Source organism: Carassius carassius, chromosome 8 (genome assembly GCF_963082965.1).
Source record: "Carassius carassius chromosome 8, fCarCar2.1, whole genome shotgun sequence".
Lineage (NCBI taxonomy): Eukaryota > Metazoa > Chordata > Actinopteri > Cypriniformes > Cyprinidae > Carassius > Carassius carassius.
Window position 1 is genome coordinate 9,705,915 of NC_081762.1, and position 22,793 is coordinate 9,728,707.

General features: G+C 39.2%; 2 protein-coding genes across 4 annotated transcripts in view; one reads left to right on the forward strand and one right to left on the reverse strand.

Annotated features, from left to right (window-relative positions):
• The window catches only part of LOC132145201 (death-associated protein kinase 2-like), a 28,494-nt gene extending 14,135 nt beyond the window's left edge, over positions 1-14,359 (reverse strand). The window contains exon 1 of one of the 2 annotated variants that reach the window (XM_059556026.1): positions 14,213-14,359. The gene's annotated coding sequence lies outside the window, so the exon portion shown is untranslated. Of the gene's footprint in view, positions 1-76; positions 123-14,212 lie in introns of those variants that run through there. The other variant, XM_059556027.1, reaches the window with a different exon arrangement.
• Positions 11,977-22,768, forward strand: LOC132145200 (uncharacterized). Of its 2 annotated transcripts, none has more exons than XM_059556025.1 (9): positions 11,977-12,737; positions 17,702-17,883; positions 18,521-18,696; positions 18,844-18,933; positions 19,732-19,909; positions 20,016-20,288; positions 21,768-22,101; positions 22,291-22,439; positions 22,539-22,768. In XM_059556025.1, exons 1-9 carry the CDS (start codon positions 12,728-12,730, stop codon positions 22,698-22,700), a joined length of 1,554 nt encoding a protein of 517 aa, XP_059412008.1. In that variant the 5' UTR covers positions 11,977-12,727; the 3' UTR covers positions 22,701-22,768. The 2 variants fall into 2 exon arrangements, with proteins under 2 accessions (XP_059412008.1, XP_059412007.1); XM_059556024.1 differs by lacking the exon at positions 11,977-12,737 and adding an exon at positions 16,585-16,785.
• Positions 22,769-22,793: the final 25 nt, after the last annotated feature.

Sequence of the window (22,793 nt, forward strand, 5' to 3'; positions counted from 1 at the left end):
TAGTAAGTGGCCTATTTCTCTAAACAAACGGAAAACATTTATTTCAGAATTTAACTAAACTTGCATGATCATTTACATTTAAGCATTTCATGACTTTAAAGGCTGCTCTGACAGCATAACTATACTAGCTGGGAACAGAGATATCTTTGGGAACAGAGAAATCATTTACGAGTCCCCAAAGGTTAAACATCTGGAATCCAAACCCATCTGCTACGCCAGAACTACATACATGAGAAAGAATGTTGCAGTAAATGCTCTGGCAGTTCAAACAGATGTAAACAATATAGTCCTTTAAACTTCAGCCAAGTGTGGACAAATCATTAGGTCACAATGTGCAACATAGAGCATGAACATAGCGTGGAAAACTGCCCGACCTCAGTTCCCCTTCCATGATTATATTAATGCATTCTTAGATAATGAGTCCATTCCCCACACTGAGTTGTGGTGTAATTAGTTTTCAATGGCTTACACAGTTTGACACTATGAGAGGAAGAAATGTCAAAATGAATGAGGAGGAGATGGGAGGAGAAAGATTATTTATGGAGTGTCAAGGCAAACAAGGTCTTGTTTTGGCATATCTGTCTGCCTGTCTCCCATATAATCTATCATTTATCCATTTCAGTGGAGAAAATGTGAGATATGAATCTAAATGATGTGATATTGAAGGTGTATTTGTGACGAGTGGGGCGGGGCCGAGGGATGTGGGAACAGGAGTGAGGCCGGTGGAGTGATTGGGAAATCCGCTACACCTGCGACCCACCACCGGTCTTGAGTCCCACAGAGGAGATGGAAGGATATAAAACTGGAGCAACGACAGTGAAGGACGAGAGAGGACCAGGCCTGGGATTTTAGTTGTGTTTTGATTTTTATTTGAGCGCACCAGTCGTCCGTGAGGGGCTGGTGCGCTGTTTTGTGTTTATTTTGTATTATTAAAATGTTGTTTGATTGTCCGCCGGTTCCCGCCTCCTTCTTCCCGACGATTACAAAGGTTTTTATCATTACAGTGGTGCTGAAGCCCGGGAGAAGGAGGGACGCGCTGCTGAAGATCCCTCGCCGCTGTGGTGAATCCGCGGTGCCACAGAGCAGGCGAGGAGGATGCCGCCATGGACGCTCGAGGCGGTGGACTGGAGCGAGTTGCCGGGGACAGGCAAGCTCGCTGCCGACTGCCCACGATATGGAGGGACGGCTGCCGTCCGTGAGGGAGCGGAGGAGTCGGCGCCGTTCGCCAGGGGGCAGGAGCCTGCTGCCTCCGTGAAGGAATCCGGAGGAGCAGAGAACGGGGGACTCCTGCCGGCTGCCCAAAACCGGAGGAGCCGTCGCCGTCCACCGGGCGGCGGAGGAGTGTCGTGCCGTCCGCCGAGGGCCGTCTAGTGCCACCGCCAGGCACTGCGGAGGAGATCACCCAGCCGGTGGAGGGCCGAGCAGCAGTGCGTCTGGGAACCGGAATTTTTTTATTTTTTATTTTCCTCTCTCCCCTTTCTCGTCTCTGTCGCTCCTCTTTCCATCTCCGTTTCTCTCGCCTCGTCTGTCCTACCCCCAGGTTCCCGCAGGTCCCCGTGAGCGGGGGGGGGGGAGGTGTTGAGCGCAGTCTCGAGGGTACCACCCGGCCTGCGAGGGGCGATGGGGGTATGTGACGGGTGGGGCGGGGCCGAGGGATGTGGGAACATGAGTGAGGCAGGTGGAGTGATTGGGAAATCCGCTATACCTGCGACCCACCACCGGTCTTGAGTCCCACAGAGGAGATGGAAGGATATAAAACTGGAGCGACGACAGTGAAGGACGAGAGAGGACCAGGCCTGGGCTTTTAGTTGTGTTTTGGTTTCATTTTATGCGCACCAGTCGTCCGTGAGGGGCTGGTGCGCTGTTTTGTGTTTATTTTGTAATTAAAGTCTTTGTTTGATTGTCCGCCGGTTCCCGCCTCCTTCTTCCCGATGACTAGGAAGTCTTTTAACATTACAGTATTATTTCACATTGCTTTGCAATCAATGTAAATAATATTAATGTGCTGTGAATGTGGAAAATATGGAATGTGAGAGCAACTGCAAACTGGCAGTTTATCTGATTTTAATACAAGCTGGACAAATCTGTTGCATCTGCAGATGAGCAAACACTAATTAAAAAAAAAAAGCATGTAGACTCGCTATCGCTATTATTTATTTTATTTTAATGAACAAACTATAGATCTGAAGTAGCAAATTTCACACGTGAGCACACTAGCAACAGCCCTAGAAATGCCCTGGCAACAACAATCAAGAGCACCCTAACAATGCCCTATTAACCACACAGAACACCCTGGCAACCACCTAGCAATGTCCTAGCAACAAACCAGAATATCCTTGCAACCATATAGCAATGCCCTGACAAACAAAGCGCACCCTAGCAACTATCCGGACTATTCTAACAACCATGTAGAAATGCACCTGGAATGCCCTAGCAACCATCCATAATACCCTAACAACCATATAACAATGTTACTACAACAATCATAAAAACCTTAACAATGCCATAGCAACAACCCAGAACACTCTAGCAACCATTTGGAGGACCATAAGGACAACAAATGAATCCCCTGTCAATAAAAAAATCATCCTAGCAACCAAACAGTAATGTTCTTACAACAACAAAAGCACAGAGCACCCTAGCTACAATGTAGCCCTAGCAACCACAAAAACACCCTAACAACCACCCAGAACACCATAGCAACCACCTAGCAAAGCCCAAGCAACATATCAAATCCCCCTAGCAACCACCTAGCAATGCCCTAGCAACCCAAACACCCTAGCAACTACCTAGCAATGCCCAAACAAATAGAACACCCTAGCAACCACCCAGCAATGCCTACGCAACCCCACAGAACAAATTATAATAACTACCTAGCAATGACCTAGCAACCTAAGAGTCTTATCTTATAAGTGATTCAGGACCAATCTGATAGCAACTCTGAGCGAGGAAAAGACAAAGACTTTTATTTGAATGAGGAGGCGTGGATGACCCCTGTTGCTAGTGTAGCAGAGTGAGGTATAGACCCAGCATGATTGGCTGGCGTTAGCTAAACAGGTAACATATCAGTGTTTGTACTTAAACATGATTGGTCAGTTTTATGAGCCAATGAGTGGCTGTGTTGTGCATATAAAAGGGGGAAGTGTTTGGTTGCTTGGGACTATACTGCTGCTCTGCTCTTGTTTTGGTGTGTGTGTGTGTGTGACAGAGAGAGAGAGAGTGAGTGTGTGTGTGTGTGTGTGTGTGTGACAGAATGAGTGTGAGTGTGAGACATGTTTGGTTTTTTACTAGAGTGTGTGTGATGGCTATTGAGTGTGGGGTAGAAATCTGGGTGTCCTTGCTGGCCACCTTCTTCTTTGTTATCCTATATCCTATTTGTTAATGTACTTTATTGTTTTGTATAGCCCCTTTCACACTGCGATTCCGGCAAATACACTGGTAAAGTGTTCCGGCAATTGTTCCCGGGTCGCTAGATTTTGCACTTTCACACTGCCAGTGATTACCCGGGATATGTGCGTGCTTTCACACACAACCCGTAAAGATCCCGTAACGACACGTGACATCAGGGCGTGACGTGTAATGTACGAGTCGAAAACGTTAGGCACGTTATACTTTCACTGAAGCTGGCGAACGATCTCGGCATCAGCGCGTAAAGTGAGGAACTAACTGATTTGTGCTTCTTTACAGTTTGCACATATTTTTTTGTCACGAACGTTGATCTTCCTTCAAAACAGCCGGTAAAAGAGTCGCGCGATAACTTGCATCATCACTACGACACGGCATTAGATCTGGCTTTTGTTCACACAGCGCTCGTCCCGGGATTAAACCCGGCAATGTTACTAGGTCCCCGACCTGGGTTCAATGCTGGAATCAATCCCGGGACGTGTTTGCTTTCACACAGAAGGTGACCCGGCAATGTTCCGGCAATTTGTCGGGTCCGACGTGCAGTGTGAAAGGGGCTTATGTTACTGGTACAGACTTGTGATGTTTGAGACCTTGTGTGAAGTGTTTATCTTTATGCTCACCCTGCCTTTGGCAAGGAACCTGTGTCTCTTTGCTTAGGGCTCTTATGGCCCGATGTATTCCGGGTGGCATAGTTTACTATCCACCTTTTTTCCTCAACATGGAAGTAAGCCTATGTGTGAGACTTCTGTTTCATTAGCCGCTATAGGTAAATAATGAGGAGAATAACAACGTGCAGTAAACAGTAAAACTGCTTGTAGTACAAACCAATGTGTTCTTAATTAAGATAACAGATTAAAGCTAGACCCATAGAATTTACAAATGGCGGCATCCATTTTTACGTCAGGAAAAAGGTGGATAGGATTTCTCTTATTGTTAATCTTTGAACCCCTGACCACTTCTTGCCACACAACCATCCTTCACTTTAAAAATTACAGGCGTAATTTTCCTGTTTTACTGTTCTCTCTCTCACACACACATTATATATATATATATATATATATATATATATGTGTTTTATTTAACATCATGTCATGCTTAATTTTATAGGAAATGAACAGTGACAAGGTTCTAAAAGTGCTCTAATTATTTGTGTGATCACTTTTCTAGAAGGTTTTTTAGAAACTTTTCTAGAGAGACCCAAATCATCATTGCTGCATAATTGGATTTTTCCAGTTACCAAATATGTTAATGTAGTGATTACTTTTATTTCTGGCAATATGGCTTTTCTGTGCCGTGTCGGAGATGTTAGTTTGTCTCTAATAAGATTGGTCACAAACGTGATCCCTGCACAATCTAATGTGTGGAGTCTTATTAATTCACTGTCAAGCATTGTGCAACACATTTCTTCTCCCTCTTCATGTTTCGTCCATTTTTCTCCACTGCTAAAGAAACTCTTAAGGTCTCTAAAAAGTCCTCGTCTCTGAGGCGCCGCCCCCTCGCTGGCGACCCTGCCACTGGATTATTAGCGTGAGCGATCCCTGACGACATGATTATGGTTGCACTTAAAAATCGTACACTTGTTTGCCTTCTGTGGCTGTGGATATTGATTGTTTGGAAAGTTGCACAAACATTCCACGTGATGAAAGAGCCGGGCCTGCCTGTCATACAAACAGCCGGCATGAGCTTCTACAGTTGCGGTTTTCAGCATCAAGTCTATCGGATCCTGATGTTGATCTATCAGAAATCAAGCCCAGGGCAAAAGTTAGGAAGAGAGGCAGCAGAGGAGGTGTCCGAGTCAGAAACCGTCGGCGGGGATACAAACCTGTCTTACCCTCGGTTACTATGGGGAATGTCCGCTCTCTCGTCAACAAGGCGGATGAATTTCGCCTTGAAAAAGCTTGTTTGAAGTTCGATCGCACGTTTCGGCAGTCCAGTTTACTCTGTCTTTCTGAGACGTGGCTGTCTGATAGGATACCTGATTCTCATGTGGAGATGGAAGGCTTTACACTTCACAGGATGGACAGAGATCAAGCAAGTACGGGTAAGAAGCAAGGTGGAGGTGTCTGTCTGTATGTGAACAACCGCTGGTGCCATACTCAACATGTTACGGTAAAAGAAAGAGTCTGTGACCCGAATATTGAGCTCATTGCAGTGAGTTGTAGACCTTACTACCTACCCAGGGAGTTCTCCCATGTTATTGTCATGGTGGTGTATATCCCACCATCAGGAAATGGGAAGTGTGCCATTGAGACAATTTCGAGAATCACACATGACTTACAGCGCTCTTCTCCAGATGCGCTGGTTATTGTGAACGGGGATTTTAATCACTGCACTCTCTCCACCACCTTACCATCTTTTAAACAAATGGTGATGTGTTCTACGAGGGGTGATAACACTATTGACTTGTTTTATACAAATGTTGAGGATGGCTATGTTGCTAAATTGCTTCCTCCACTGGGTAAATCAGACCATAATTTGATAAACTTGACTTCCAAATATTCAACGGTGATACGTAAACAGCCGATTACGACAAAGACTGTGCGCGTCTGGTCAGATGATGCTTGTGAAGCACTAAAGGGGTGTTTTGAATGCACCGACTGGTCTGTGTTTTTTGATGGAGACAGTAACTTGACAGTGACAGTGACAGTGACAGTGGAGACAGTGACTTGTGGGAAGTTGTGGCCTAATGGTTAGAGAGTCGGACTCCCAATCGAAAGGTTGTGAGTTCGAGTCCCGGGCTGGCAGGAATTGTGGGTGGGGGGAGTGCATGTACAGTTCTCTCTCCACCCTCAATACCACGACTTAGGTGCCCTTGAGCAAGGCATCGAACCCCCAACTGCTCCCCGGGCGCCGCAGCATAAATGGCTGCCCACTGCTCCGGGTGTGTGTGTGTGTTCACTGCTCTGTGTGTGTGCATTTCGGATGGGTTAAATGCAGAGCACAAATTCTGAGTATGGGTCACCATACTTGGCTGAATGTCACTTCACTTCACTTCACTTCACTTGGACAGTATCTCTGACAAAGTAACTTGTTATATTAATTATTGTGTCGATGCTGTAATTCCGTGTAAACAAATCAAAATCTTTCCCAATAATAAACCATGGGTCACCGGAGAAGTTAAAGCTGCTATTAATAATAAGAAAGCAGCCTTTTATAGTGGTGATAAAGAAAGGATTAAAGTTGCCCAAAGGGAGTTGAAAGTCATCATCAGACAGGGCAAACAAAAATATAAGGAAAGTGTTGAAGGTAAAATGTCCATTAGCAACACACGAGGTCTATGGAATGGTATGAAGCGTATTACTGGATATGGGACTAGTAATCCCAGTTTATGTAAATTGGTTATACAGGCTAATGATGCCAATACTTTTTTTGCCAGGTTTGATGAATGCGATTTTTCTTCTGTACATGAGAATGTCCTCTCTAATCTAAGGCAGAGCAGTTCTGAGGACTGTAGTTCAGCTATTAATCTTAGTATGGAAGAGGTTCGTCAGCAGTTAAGGCATATTAAACCAAACAAGGCAGAAGGTCCCGATGGTGTACATCCACGTACTTTAAAAGTGTGTGCTGATCAGCTATGCTCTGTCCTTCATTCACTGTTTTCTTTGTCTCTGTCCTCTGCTAAAATACCGGTTATGTGGAAAACATCTTGCCTTATTCCTATTCCTAAAAAAGCCAAGGTGTCAAATAGTCTTGCTAATCTGAGGCCTATAGCTCTGACATCACACATTATGAAATGTTTTGAGAGGGCTGTACTTGATCATCTGACTAGGCAGGTGTCTGTTTTTCAGGATCCCTTGCAATTTGCATATAGGAAGGATGTGGGGGTAGATGATGCACTATTATTTATGTTACATAATATTTACAGTCATCTCGAAACTACTGCTAGTTCTGTTAGAATCATGTTTTTTGATTTTTTGAGTGCTTTTAATACTATACAGCCACATATTTTAGCTAACAAATTAATTAATTTTAAATTGCATAATACAACTATTGCCTGGATTTTAGATTATCTGTTATTACGACCACAGTTTTTTAGGTTTTGCAACAAACAGTCTGACATTATTTTAACTAATACTGGAGCACCCCAGGGCACAGTTCTATCTCCCTTTTTATTTACACTTTACACTGCGGACTATAGGCACAGTCAGTCATCCTGTCTGGTACAAAAATTCTCTGACGACACTGCTTTAGTAGGTCTACTTAATCAGGGTGATGACCTTGCTTATAGAAGGGAGGTCAAGTCTTTTTCTAGCTGGTGTGAGTCAAACTTTCTAAAACTAAATATAGGGAAGACTAAAGAACTTGTGATTGATTTTAGAAAGAAAAAGGAGAAGGTCCTCCCAGTCACAATTAATGGTCAGCCGATTGAAATTGTTCAGTCATATAAATTTCTAGGTGTCCATTTGGATGAAAAATTAAATTGGAAAGAGAATACTAATGTTTTAATAAAGAAGGCTCAGTCAAGACTTTTCTTTTTGAGAAAACTCAGATCTTTTAACATTAGTACAAAGCTTTTAGATGTTTTCTATCAGGGGATCTTGGCTAGTGTTCTTTTTTATGCTGTTCTTTGCTGGGGGGGCAGCTTATCTGTTGATGATAAAAATAGGATAAATAAGCTGATCAAGAGAGCTGGTTCAGTTATTGGTCTTATCCCAGACTCACTTGAAGTCATTGTGGAGAAGAGGATGAGGTCGAAATTAAAAATTGTTATGTTTTTTGAAGGCCATCCACTATATAGTGTTTTTAATGGACTCAGAAGCTCTTTCAGCGAGCGTTTAATTATGCCTCGGTGCTCCAGTGAGCGATTGAGAAGGACTTTTGTTCCTGCAGCGGTCAGATATTTTAATGAACACTGTTGACTGTCAAACTGTTGAACTGTCTGTTCTTTGCCCTGCATTTCTGAATTGTGCAACTGTATCTTGTTATAACCATGTCTCATTGGTCTCTTAATCATGTTTTTCATAGGTTTTAAATGTTGAATTATTTATTTATGTGTGTTAGCTATGTGGTGTGCTTGTTGGCTGTATGTTTTAAGTTGGTGGCAAACCAGTTTCCCTTTCGGGATTAATAAAGTTTTCTCTCTCTCTCTCTCTCTCTCTCTCTCTCTCTAAAAAGTCCTCGTCCGTACTCCTAACAATTTTGGACGTAAAGACCCTTTTTTTAAGTGTTAAGATGCTTTCTGAATAACTTTTTTTCTATACTAGGATCTTTTGTTTAATTTTAAGAAACACCCACATTTCCAAGAATTTTCTTAGAATTTTTTTACTAGGAGCAACTCTTAGCACTAAGTGATTTCCTTGCAACCTCCCTGAAATGCCTAAGCAACAAACCAAAACACTGTAGCAACCATATAGCAATGGCAACAACTAAGAACACCTTAGCAATACCCTAGCAACCATATAATGACACCTTAACAAGCAGCTATCTAACATCGTGGCTGGTAGTTTCACACAGAAATGAACCCAACACGTTTTCTTTAGCAAAAGTACTTCAGCTGTTTTTAATCATAGTCAAACAGTATCTGTAACAACAAGTCAGCAAAACAGAGATCAGTGCTTAGAAGCCGAAACAGGAAAAACAATAAAGGGACTCAGGGAGTATCTTTAAAAAAAGTTATTTATATAACACAGATACAATCAAACATTTGTATCTAGAAGACACATGCCACACACCAGGGGCGTAACTTTGCTTTAAAAAGTCATGAGGACACCGCGCAAATCTTTTTGCTATTTTTTTTTAATAACCTAATTTACTTGGGGACTGGGTTTAGAGTTGAAAAAACTTAATTTAATTTTCGCTTTTTAAAAATACATCAATGTACCAGGGCGGTGTCAGAAGATTTTGAATGGAGGTGCTGAGGGGGTGCTAGATCACTGACGGGGAGCTGGGCAATTCAGGGCTCCAGACTCATTCTTCCCTCTGACTGAACTTTCTGGGTTGGTCGAAAGAGCAGGGTTTTTTTTTTTCTACAACATGCTATTAATCAATGCATGCTGATGAAATTTTAGCACAGTAAAAGCTATATGGAAACAAAAGTGGTTAACCCTTTCTTTTTAATCAGTAGTATTATTGGTGATTTGAATTTTGTAAATGGAGTCCCTCTTTTGCTCCGTTATAAGCCCGGCTTTGGATGCTTTCACTTTCGACATCGCAATCTTGTCAGGTTTTACAATAAAAGATAATTGTCTGTTTTGCTTACATCTATAGGCTTCATACACCTTTCACCTTTTAAGACTAAAGAATACAGATGATTCATTGTTATTTTTAATTAAAATGCACAACAACAATTAATCTTACTGTTTTAATGACAAACGAACTTACAACATGTTTATTAACAAAACCTAATAAGATGTGGCATGGCATAGGCCTACACTACATGCTGTATTAGGCTATGTAATAATAAATTACAGAACATTAAGTAAACACAGAGGAATAAAATACAACCCGAATTCCGGAAAAGTTGGGACGTTTTTTAAATTTTAATAAAATGAAAACTAAAAGACTTTCAAATCACATGAGCCAATATTTTATTCACAATAGAACATAGATAACATAGCAAATGTTTAAACTGAGAAAGTTTACAATTTTATGCACAAAATGAGCTCATTTCAATTTTGATTTCTGCTACAGGTCTCAAAATAGTTGGGACGGGGCATGTTTACCATGGTGTAGCATCTCCTTTTCTTTTCAAAACAGTTTGAAGATGTCTGGGCATTGAGGCTATGAGTTGCTGGAGTTTTGCTGTTGGAATTTGGTCCCATTCTTGCCTTATATAGATTTCCAGCTGCTGAAGAGTTCGTGGTCGTCTTTGACGTATTTTTCGTTTAATGATGCGCCAAATGTTCTCTATAGGTGAAAGATCTGGACTGCAGGCAGGCCAGGTTAGCACCCGAACTCTTCTACGACGAAGCCATGCTGTTGTTATAGCTGCAGTATGTGGTTTTGCATTGTCCTGCTGAAATAAACAAGGCCTTCCCTGAAATAGACGTTGTTTGGAGGGAAGCATATGTTGCTCTAAAACCTTTATATACCTTTCAGCATTCACAGAGCCTTCCAAAACATGCAAGCTGCCCATACCGTATGCACTTATGCACCCCCATACCATCAGAGATGCTGGCTTTTGAACTGAACGCTGATAACATGCGGGAAGGTCTCCCTCCTCTTTAGCCCGGAGGACACGGCGTCCGTGATTTCCAACAAGAATGTCAAATTTGGACTCGTCTGACCATAAAACACTATTCCACTTTGAAATAGTCCATTTTAAATGAGCCTTGGCCCACAGGACACGATGGCGCTTCTGGACCATGTTCACATATGGCTTCCTTTTTGCATGATAGAGCTTTAGTTGGCATCTGCTGATGGCACGGCGGATTGTGTTTACCGACAGTGGTTTCTGAAAGTATTCCTGGGCCCATTTAGTAATGTCATTGACACAATCATGCCGATGAGTGATGCAGTGTCGTCTGAGAGCCCGAAGACCACGGACATCCAATAAAGGTCTCCGGCCTTGTCCCTTACGTACAGAGATTTCTCCAGTTTCTCTGAATCTTTTGATGATGTTATGCACTGTAGATGATGAGATTTGCAAAGCCTTTGCAATTTGACGTTGAGGAACATTGTTTTTAAAGTTTTCCACAATTTTTTTACGCAGTCTTTCACAGATTGGAGAGCCTCTGCCCATCTTTACTTCTGAGAGGCTCTGCTTCTCTAAGACAAAGCTTTTATAGCTAATCATGTTACAGACCTGATATCAATTAACTTAATTAATCACTAGATGTTCTCCCAGCTGAATCTTTTCAAAACTGCTTGCTTTTTTAGCCATTTGTTGCCCCCGTGCCAACTTTTTTGAGACCTGTAGCAGGCATTAAATTTTAAATGAGCTAATTAAGTGGATAAAAGTGTAAAATTTCTCAGTTTAAACAGTTGCTACGTTATCTATGTTCTATTGTGAATAAAATATTGGCTCATGTGATTTGAAATTCCTTTAGTTTTCATTTTATTAAAATTTAAAAAACGTCCCAACTTTTCCGGAATTCGGGTTGTACAATCAAAAAACAAAAGAGAACCTCCATAGCATAACATGAGGTAAACAGCAACTAATATAAGCTTTTCAAAATGAAAACAAAATAAAAAGAAAAGTAAAACTAAACTTGCTGCTGGTCACAGTGTTTGCAAGGTTCCCCTCATATGTTACAATGTACTCCACTTACGGGGCATGTTGACACATTTCACTTCCATTTTTTGAGGGTAACTAAAGAAGCGCTCCAATTTTTTTATAAAATGCTATAATGTAATTACGAAAAGTGCTGCAAATCACGTCGAGTTGCGTTGTTCGAGTTATGCATATGTAAGAAATCAAATTAATTTTTTGTTTTGTTTATCACACTAATTAGAACATGAAGAATGATTTGTTGATCTTGTTTTCCCTTTAATACATGCCTTCCACAAGATTTTTTAATTATTTTCAAAATGTGGTAGGGACAATATAGACCCTGGCAAAAACTGGTGGGGACCTGTCCCACCCACAAATTAAGCCTGTACCACACGCACATGCAATCACAACACACATTTTGTGCTCCAGAACCCATCTGCATTGCACTGTGATGATCAAGACAACAGCAGCACATGTGCCAAACTGAAGTTGACAGAGCACACTGGATATTCAAAGTGTTTGGAGCGCATGTCAGTTGCATTGTTTAAAGTGCACTTCAACTGTGTTCAGAGGGAACGGAACCGAGATGGAAAGCCTGCATTTGATCATCAGTTCTTTTCCAAAATGTCACCCCACCCATCTCACTTCAGCTTCTTAACATACCAGGGAAAAAGCCACAGAGAAGAACTATAGCCTTCATTGCAAAACAAAAAACCCCCCTTTTTCCTTCAGTGGAGCAACACTCACTCAGCTGTGTCAAATTACACATAGCCAGTAAAACTATGCTTAACAATTAGTTTCAGACTGAGTTTGGTTGTTATCTTTGCATCATCACTGCATTTTGCAGTATTTTAGCTTAAAAAGTACATAGACTATATCTTCCATCCCCTTATGTTAGCTACTTTATTTTGTAAAATCAGCTGAGTCAAATGTGTGACTGCGCCTGAGGTTTAAGTGACTGAGTTCTGAAATTTGAGCGTGAGCTTGCTTTCATTCCCATCTGTACAAGATCAAAGAAAGAACTTGAAGAGCAATTCCAAAACCTGAAAACTTCCTGCTGGATCTGGGATCAGATCTCCAGCCATGAAACGCCCAAAACAATGATCACATCCTTGATTAAGATCAAAGTTCTGGGGCTACAGATTTAGAGCAACATAAAAGAGGAAAACAATGAGGGATGGTAAGAAAATCATGGGTAAAGAATGTCTAAGTACATATATATATATATATATATATATATATATATATATATATATATATATATATATATATATAGAGAGAGAGAGAGAGAGAGAGAGAGAGAGAGAGAGAGAGAGAGAGAGAGAGAGAGTTCAGATTCAGAAGCCTCTAAGTACGTCTGATTTTTTTATTTTTTATTTACAGGTTTCTAAGTAGCCTACTTCTTAATGGGTTGAGGCTGGGTTTTAGCACATTTGAGGTGAAAGTACTGTAGTACTTGATGAAAAAATACTATGCGTGGAGAGCATTCAATCAGTATGTTATCTCATTTTTGACCAAGATGGCTTTTAAAGGCTGTTCCATTGGAACTCTTCATATGCAAACCACCACAGCAAACACATAACCCACTATTTTAACTATGATTTAAACGCAGCTTCACTTTATGCGCGCGCACACGCACACGCACAAAATGTATAATGTAATGACATAGGCCTATACCTTGCTTACCTACACTGCAAAATGGTAATGATATTGATCCAACTTTAAATCCCAATAATATACAACTCTGACTTGAATAAAACTTATTAATCAAATGTTATCACATAAATCACATTTTGGGTTGCCTGACAACAACTTATTTTACAAAAGGAGGAATAACTTACACATGCAATCAGTAACGCCTACTTTCCAGCACGCTTTCAGCTAAATCTATGCGCTCTAAACCAAATATGGACAAAGAAACTCGCATTTCTTGTTTCTTAAAAAAAAAAAAAAACCTACACCTAGAAAAAAAGATCGGGTCTAATTGTTTGCCCTCGGGGCCTGGGGGGTTAGCCAGGCCCTGGTACATCTAGTTGCTAACCACCTGGATATCACGAACAAGGTATGCAACAATCTGTGTTTCTTGGTTATTTCATTAATAAAGTCTGTGGCTGTCAACTGCCAGTTTTAAAACTCGCACAAGGTTTTTAGAATTGCAGCAGTCTTAAGAAATTTTAAAAGCAAATGTGAATAAAAATTAACGTTTAAACCGCCAATTTTTTTTTTCTCCGTTTTGCTTTGGTCTGACAACAACAACAACAAAAAACAATTCACATGAAATGAAACGAAATCGCATACAATTTTTAAAAATACAGTATAATTGAGCGTCTCCTGTCGACTCTGTGCAGAACACGAGCGTCTGAGAGCTGCGGGTGAAAACTTGTTCGTGTCTCATTCTCGCGCGTCGTGTCGGTTTAATATTCCTCTGCGAGGGTCTCTGAGCTCCGCACATAGGAAGCCCTGAAGTGCCACAATAATGATGCAACGTTTAAATTAGTGTAGGCTACATTTCCTTGTATTAGTAACTTCTATCGTGCACTGCGACATATATTGAAAAAAAATTCTCTTATCCCTCTGCTTTCATATAGAAGAGACAATTCTATGTCAAATCCACTGTAACATGAATAATCGGTTGAATTATGGGACGTAGCCTACCTGACATAGATCCGTCATGAAGCTGCGTGGTGTCTGTTTGACGGACTGTAGGTTATTTCCTCCAGAGCTCCGCTCACTGCGGACGCACTTGTACTGAAATGAGGAAACGCTCATGTTGACCATGTCAGTGCAGTCCCCGCGTGTGGCAAGCCATTTTAACACTCTACACTAACTCTTTTTACTAACTTCTCAAAATTTCTTTTGAACTATCAATCATACTAATCCTACTAAAACAACTTGCCTACTTGTTCCAGTAGTGAATGTAATAATAAAAAAAAATAATAATAAAATAAACCCATAAATAATAAGCTGTAGTAACTAATATTAGGAAAACTGGAATGGGTTTCAGAAATGGAAATACATACTAGTTACAAGAGTAACTTGAAATATGAACCACATATAAATGAGAATCAGTTTTTACAACAAAATCTATTTACTCACAGAAAAAAAAACACTTATAAACAAGTACCATCTAATTAAAAGTTAAAAGTCAATTGATGTCAAGTCACCATTATTTATCTGGCCAGAGAAAACCAGCAGTTTAATAATAAGATTCAACTATATTGATTGCCACTGGATTACTTAGCATAATAACCAGCAGTTTAATAGTAAGATTCTATATATTGATAACCACTGGATTACTTATAGGTAGTTAAAAATAGCCTATATTCGTACTAACATACGTCAGTGTATTTTAAGTACTAAATGTTAAAACCGCTTGCCGCAACACACCTCATGAAAACGGGGGTATAGGTAACTATCTCTCTCTGCAGCTCCATAAACCTCAGGAAATAACAGCTGAGAGATTGAGGTTCAATTGATGAGTTTCTGCAACACAAAATACTTTTGTGCATTTAAGCTAGAGTAGCAAGTCGGAAAATTAATAGAGAATTAGTTAAGGTCATTGTAATATTGCTGGCAAAAATTAAAGTGGGCTCGGCTCAGATCTAATGGCTGGACAGCTGTTCTTATTTAATCAACAGTTTTAAAGCGTACGTTTTGAATCAAATTAGGATGTAATAATGTACATGAAAATCACATTAAATAAAACCCTTGTATGTAATTTGGTATGCATGACTTTTGCATGACTATTGTTAGCGGTTGACAGGTAATTTTTGTTCCTGTCTTATTCCGAATTTCATTCTCACTGTTAATGTACTTGCGCCATCTAGTGGATGTGTCCTCTAACTGTCAGCTAGTCAATATTGCAAAATAAAATAAAATTAGAACAATGGACACAAATTAGTTTGAGAATTATTTTGAACTGAAGATAAAAAAATGATCATCTTAAAATAAAAAAATAATATAAACCTAAATTAAAAACAGAAAAAAAGAAAGAATGAAAAGACAAATAAAAAATCTCATTATGTATCCCAAAACACTGTAAAGGAATGTGTCAAATTTAGAGAACAGCTTGTGGGAACTGGGCAGAGTATTCTGCTTACCGTTTGTTCATTTCTTTGTCTTCTCTTTCTTTTTTCCTCACCTTCATTGTGGTCGTTCTTTCTCATCCTGTGTGGTGAGCAAGTCACATGACGCAACTGCCTCTTCTCTCTCTCTCTCTATCTCTCTCTCTCTCTCTCTCTCTCTCTCTCTCTCTCTCTCTCTCTCTCTCTCTCACACACACACACACACACACACACACACACACACACACACACACACACACACAAACATGTTCTCACTCTTTATATCTGTCTCACCCAAACAACACACTCACTGTGCTCAAACATAAAACATAAAAGATAAAAAAAGTACATGCACATATACAGGATACACATATACAAATTTACATGGTCACATTTGTGTTGAAGAGGGAAACATTTCACAGACAGTTTAAAACAACAATAGTTTTGTTTTATAGACAGGCATTCAAAAACCTAAAAAAAAAAACTAACTACAGGAACCCAATAAATCTGCAGTAACATGACATGACATAAAAAATTATGATTAAAAAGTCAATCGATTTGAGAGGACCTCCACTTTAACATATCAGTTCTGCAAGCTATGTTAAAACATATCTTTTCAAAGCTTTTGTTTTAAGGAACATCATAACTACGTACTCTTATTGCTTAAAAAACATTTTGAGACAACAACGACTTGTTGCACTCTGTAAAAAGAACTACTTTTCAAAGTAATTATTGGAAGTATGCTTTAAAAGAAAAGAAAATGTAATTTTTTTCTACTTCAAAATCTCATGCTTAATTCAATGGGTTACTTTTTGTTTCTTTGTAATAGTTTGTGAAATTTACTGTGAATTTCTGATGCAATTTGGTTTCTACACTATTATTATTATTATTATTATTATTTTTCAGTGCACGGCAACTTTTCACAAGAAATTTGTCAGGATGTTTATCAGTTAAATATTTCACAAGAATTTTGAAAGGGAAATCTGCACACAATCACTAACAGTTCACAATCAGTTCTTTGCCTCTGACCTTTTCCGCTCTCTTTCTCTCGCACTCACACATGCATTAAACAGGATGAGGCAGAAACACTCAAGTAGAGATAGGAAGAGGTAGCATTTTACATCCTGCACTTGAGAATGGACTTTGACTACCAAAAGATTAAAGGTCAGCTATTTTTTCAACACCTTTGGAACTTATATACTATTTTTTTCTAGATAGAAATCAGCTGTGTTTTATTACAAAAAACAAAGCACAACCTGGTTTTAAGAAGTTGTTTTTACTTGTTTCTTCTGACTTTCTTTTAAAATCTTAAAATGTCTGTATTTATTAGAAGGTCAGATACAGATGTTATTTTGACAAGGTTATACTTATTTAATTAATCGCTTTCATGAAGGTAAATGTATTTTTTAGGTTTAGTGTCAGAATGAAGCTATATGGTGCGCAAGCTGTGCTTATTTTGTTTTAATGTGTTAAAATGGACTACAGGCAATCTAGCATTAATATAGAATTGAGAGTTAGTTTAAAAGAACAGAAATTGACTAGACTTTGTTTAATATAAAATTACAGTCCAAATCTAAATGATATTCTACTACTAAATTACTATACTATATAATGCTCAGACACATGAACAGATTCTGACTGCATGGCTATTCCATAATCTTTCGACAGCATTATTGTTAAACAGAGCTTTTAATATTTGTAACATTATAGTTTTGTTGATTGTTTGGTATCTTGTGCTCTGTGTTGCTGGGGTGTTTGTAGAGAACATGACATTTCCGTTCAGAGTTATTTTGAGCCTGACTGTACTAGTGTGATTCTAACTGTATCTCAACTTCTAAATTTTGCACACTGACATCTATATTTATATTTAGATGCTAACATCTACAAGCTAATATTAAATATCTAAATGTATTTAAAGATAAATACATTCAAAAGGCAGTTAAAAGTCAGATCGAAGGTTGAAAGAACTATAAAGAGAATCGTTTTAACAAATTAAATTTGATCACATCCATCTTTCATTTACTGTTGATGAGTTTTTCAATACTTAATAAAATTCAGAATTTATTTTATTGTTGTACAGATGCTGAATCTCAGCAGAGAGAAGAGCGATTGAGCGCGCTTTCTTTCCATTACCCAAGACCAAAGCCCCGTCCATCTGTAGCTCCAGAGAACCATCCAACAACCAAGAAACCTCCTGTAAAACCCCGGCGGAGCATCAAGTGTCGTCCCACAGCACAACAGGGCCAGCAGAAGGAAAATGAGGTGAATCTGTCAAGTAATAAATGTGTAGACATGACGGAAAAATGTCTGCAAAACTTAGAACCACAGATTTTCTATTATATATATATATATATATTCTTATATCCTCAAAGGCAAAATGTTCATGTGCTACAATTTATTCTTCTTAAAAAAAAAAAAAAATCCACTTCTATCAGCGGTTTGGCTGTTCTACATTATCTCTAAAGAGCTTTTTGAAGCAAAGAAATAGCAGGTTGGTCAGTCGACCAAAAACAAGGTCAAAACTGACAACGCTTTACATTTTTAGGCCAAATTTATTATGTACAATATTTTAAAGCATTCTCAAATAATCAATGAGAGAGTAGCGATGTCTTCTGAAGTCATTTTCGAAATCACGTCAAGCTGTTTTAAATTTTTGTAGAGCATTTATTCTCATTATCTACAAATTATAATTTTTTGGAACGCTGTCTATTTCCATGTTTATGTTCATTAAGAGATCAGTGTAGTTTCACAATACTAGTATGTAAAACTATGAAAACATTTAACATTGTAAGGCATCGCAGAGACACATATCAAATAGTATTTCATCTTTTTAAATATTTATAAAATGTTTTTTAAATGACATCTAAATGACATCCTACTTGGATTCCCTCTGTTAAAGACGACAGTGAAGAGGATGGATCCTGCTCTGGTTTTGGGTCCCGTGAGGCCCCTGGAGGCTCTGACTCCATCTCTGCGCGCTCACACTCTGCTGTGGTTTGAAAGAATGCAGCTGCCGCGACTGCACAGGCCCGGACAGCCTCTTCCCCGCTGGCTCCATGGTTTCGCTACACGCAGGTTACCGCCACATCTAAATATTCTTCCAAAAACATAACAGAAAAACAGGTGCACACGCAAAGTTGCACAAATACAGATGTGAAACTGTGTCAAATACATATACTATTCAGCTTACATTTTCGCACAACCCATCTTTCTCACTCTCAGGGAAGCGGAACAGCTGTTGCAGGATAAGCCACAAGGCTGTTTCCTGTTGAGGCTGAGCGAGTCAAAGATTGGCTTTGTGCTGTCTTACAGGTACTTTATTTTGAACACACACAAAAACACTAGTGTCATTATTTAACAATATAGTACATAACTATAAAGAACGATTAGCATCCACACCAATTCAAGATAAGATAGTTTTGTTGCCAGCTGCTTAAAAAAAAAATAATAATAATTTTGATTGGCTGTCAATGTCCTTATCGCTCGTCTGCTAGAAAAAAAAAATCTAAAAGTGATTCCAAAGATATTGTTCCACATTGCTGTTATTGCTAGACATATTCTCATATAATTAGAAAACTTTATAGAAACTGTATAGTTACAGTTATCTTCCTTGGTGTAAATGGGCCTTCGAAATATGATTGTGTTGGATTATAAAAAAAAAAGGTTCAATATACAGTAAATTAAAAAGCAAAATCAACCATCAAGCAACAAACGGTAGTGATGTTTCATTTCTGAGTTTGTTAGAATTTGAACAAACTTGATGTGTGAATGATTCAATGACCCACTAATAAAATAGTTATTTATTTTGTTCCTGTATGATGTTTAAACAAATCACTCATATAGACTTTCTTTTAATTTCTCAAAACTAACTTCCCTTTAATGGGCCATTTTTTCATTTGCAATACTTTTTCCCAAAACTTAACCAACTATTTTTATTTAAAACCTTAACGTAAAAAAATATATATTTTTTTAGTAATTTGTGCTTCTGTTCATTTTAAAATACTAGTATATCAGTAAAATACTAGTGTAACTTACCTACAGATGCAAACTAATGCAATGACATCTCTAATATCACTCACTCACTAAATAACAAATTCATTAAAACCTCAGAGGAGAAGACCGGTGTCGTCATTTCATAATTGAAGAGGAGGAGTATGGATCATCTGGTAGTGTATATCTAATTGCTGGAGAACACAGCCGGCATAGAAGCTTGGACGACCTAATCAGCTACTACACCCATAATCCTGTGGGGCCTTTTAATGAGATGTTGACTGTACCTTGTATTCAGGTACATTTACCCTAGCGAATCTTCATGATTTTAATACAGAAGAGGAGATATTAAAGATGATTTTACGTCTCACTTCATATGCTGTTATTTTTTTCTTGCTGTATAGCCAGATGGGGGTTTTGCGGAAATTAATGGGTGGCGGGTAAAGGATGAGGAAGAAGAGAGAAATGGAAAAGCAATAGATCGAGAGGAACAGACAAAACTGCCCATGGCCATCGGTCCAGCTGTTGTGGATTCATTACCCACAAACCCCTCCAAACAGACCGCTTCTGCTACAGAAGAGCCTGTTCAGTATGCAGCCGTGAGAAAGCCACTAAAACAGACGCACTCGATGCCAGAATGCAGGTGTGGAAGTGAAACAGCGCCTACTGGGCTAGAAGTGAGTAGATTACAGGCATTGAAAGCAAAAAGCAAAATCTCTTTTTTTTTTCTCACACACATTGCTTACACGCTTTGAGAGATGAAAAAAAAACGATAAAAAAAATCCTATAGACTCTATATAGACTTATTTCACAGTCATAGTCTATCTGTGGACAAAAAAAAAAGTTATGGTCGAGCATCCTCTTTTGGTTAGTAAGCGCCCTCACACACTAGCAACCACGAAGAACATCATAGAGATCGAACAGCAACAAGCTAAAAATCGCTTCTTACCTTAACAGCAGTAGGCTAAGCAAACTCTAAGAATATACCAGAATTACACCGTCAATAGAATTTTCCCCAATTATTCGCGACCTTCATATAAACCAAATATGTTTACCGTATTTTCCGGACTATAAGTCGCACTTTTTTTCATAGTTTGGCTGGTCCTGCGACTTATAGTTAGGTGCGACTTATTTATCAAAATTAATTTGACATGAACCGAGAGAAATGAACCAAGAGAAATGAACCAATAGAAAACATTACCGTCTCCAGCCGCGAGAGGGCGCTCTATGCTGCACAGTGCTCCTGTAGTCTACACTGAAGACATATAGCACCCTCTCTTGGCTGTAGACAGTAATGTTTTCTCTTGGTTCTTGGTTCTAAATAAATGCGACTTACAGTCCAGTGCGACTTATATATGTTTTTTTCCTCATCATGATGTATTTTTGGACTGGTGCGACTTATACTCAGGTGCGACTTATAGTCCGAAAAATACGGTACGTGTGATGCAGGGACAAGACAGTGTAGCTACGTTGACATAAAATGCATAGAAAAACATATTTTGTCGACTTGCCATTGCATACTGAACGAACAAACAAACATACTACGCGACAAATGCAGCCTGATTTAGTAAATGATTCGCTTAAACCGTTTCAATTTGTGAATCAAAAACCACGCGGCTAATCCGATTCCCGAATCAACTGATTATTTTAATTAAGCGAGTTAAAGGTGAGGTAACTACTCCAGAAACAACTCACATTTACTAGATAACAAAACTTCACTACAAAGCTTCTGTTGCCTTTTGCCATACTGTTGTATTTGTGTGATGGTTTGTGTGATAAAGGTTTCCCTTACTAAAATTAACCACGATTTTACTACAAATAGTCTATATAGGCCTACAACATAAAACATTACGTTACTAGTTAAACCATGGTAACCACAAATTAACCATGGATTTGCTACACTAACCACAGTTTATTCATGTTATTTGGAAAACTGAGGTTATACAAATGCTAATACGGCAAAAAAACAAACAAACAAAAATAGAAAAAATAAGAAAACATGGTTACTATACCATACTAAAACCATGGTTTAATTTCTTAAGGGTAAAGAGAGAAAGAGTTTAGTTATGACTTCTTTTTTTTTAAATGTAAGTGTTTAATGTCAAAGTTATAAAATTATGCCCTAACAGGACACCTTACTATTTTCCTCCCTCTAGAATGGAAGTCCTGAGGTTGCTGAAAACCCCTCAAATCTTAATCTAACAGGGGATCATCTTTCTCCTGTGGATGTCCAGTATGCTCGAGTTAACAAACCGCCAAGAGCACTATCGGAAAATACCCCCAACGTCAGTGCCCAACCTGACCTCCAGGGAGCAACAGCAGCCTTTACCCCTCCATCCATCCCAAACTTTGACACAACAGCAGCAGACCCGAAATACTGGAAACTGGAGCCCATGCACACTTATGAAGAACCCCCCCACACACGCAGTCGTCCAGAAGAGATTGACTGCTATGCTGTGGGGTGGAGGAGGCAGGCGGCAGGGGATGGAGGTGAGAAATGAGGAAAACAACCATCAGAACTGGCTCAGGATTAACTAGTTTTGAACATTTTATGTCTCGTTGTTTAAATATAAAAATGACTTGAAATGGTTTCAAAAGAACCATGCACTAGAGTCACTAAAATAATATATATCATGAATGTAAATGCTTATTTGGTGCATCTTTTGACCTTATCTTCAGTGAACCTTCCAAGGAATCATCTATATTCAGAGGTGAACATCAGGGGTGCCCAAGATGGCTTTGCTGTACCAAGACCCGAGCCTAGTCTTCCTCTAAGACCACCCCCAAGATCTGCTCATGGTCCTATGCAACCAGAGCTCAGAGGGCAGGTTAATATCCATGATGAGAATATTTTATGAAGATTTTCTGTGTAGTATATAGTGCGCAATCTGTTATAAAAATGCTACATTTTATGATTTTTCCCTCAGAGTTTTGGCGTGTCCCCACTGATGACTCCACCTCAACACTCTGGTTTTCATCATTCAGAGCAGCCAAATCTGAATGCTTCCTCCAGCTCCATTTATGAGCAGATTCCAGAAAGACCGACCAGCTCTAGAGCTTGTCTGCCCCCACCAATTCACAAACGCTGACCTCAGGATTATGTAGACCTTTGACCTCACCAAAAGATTGTTTCATTTGTAAATACTCTTTATAACGATAAATTGTGATATTAGGATGACATA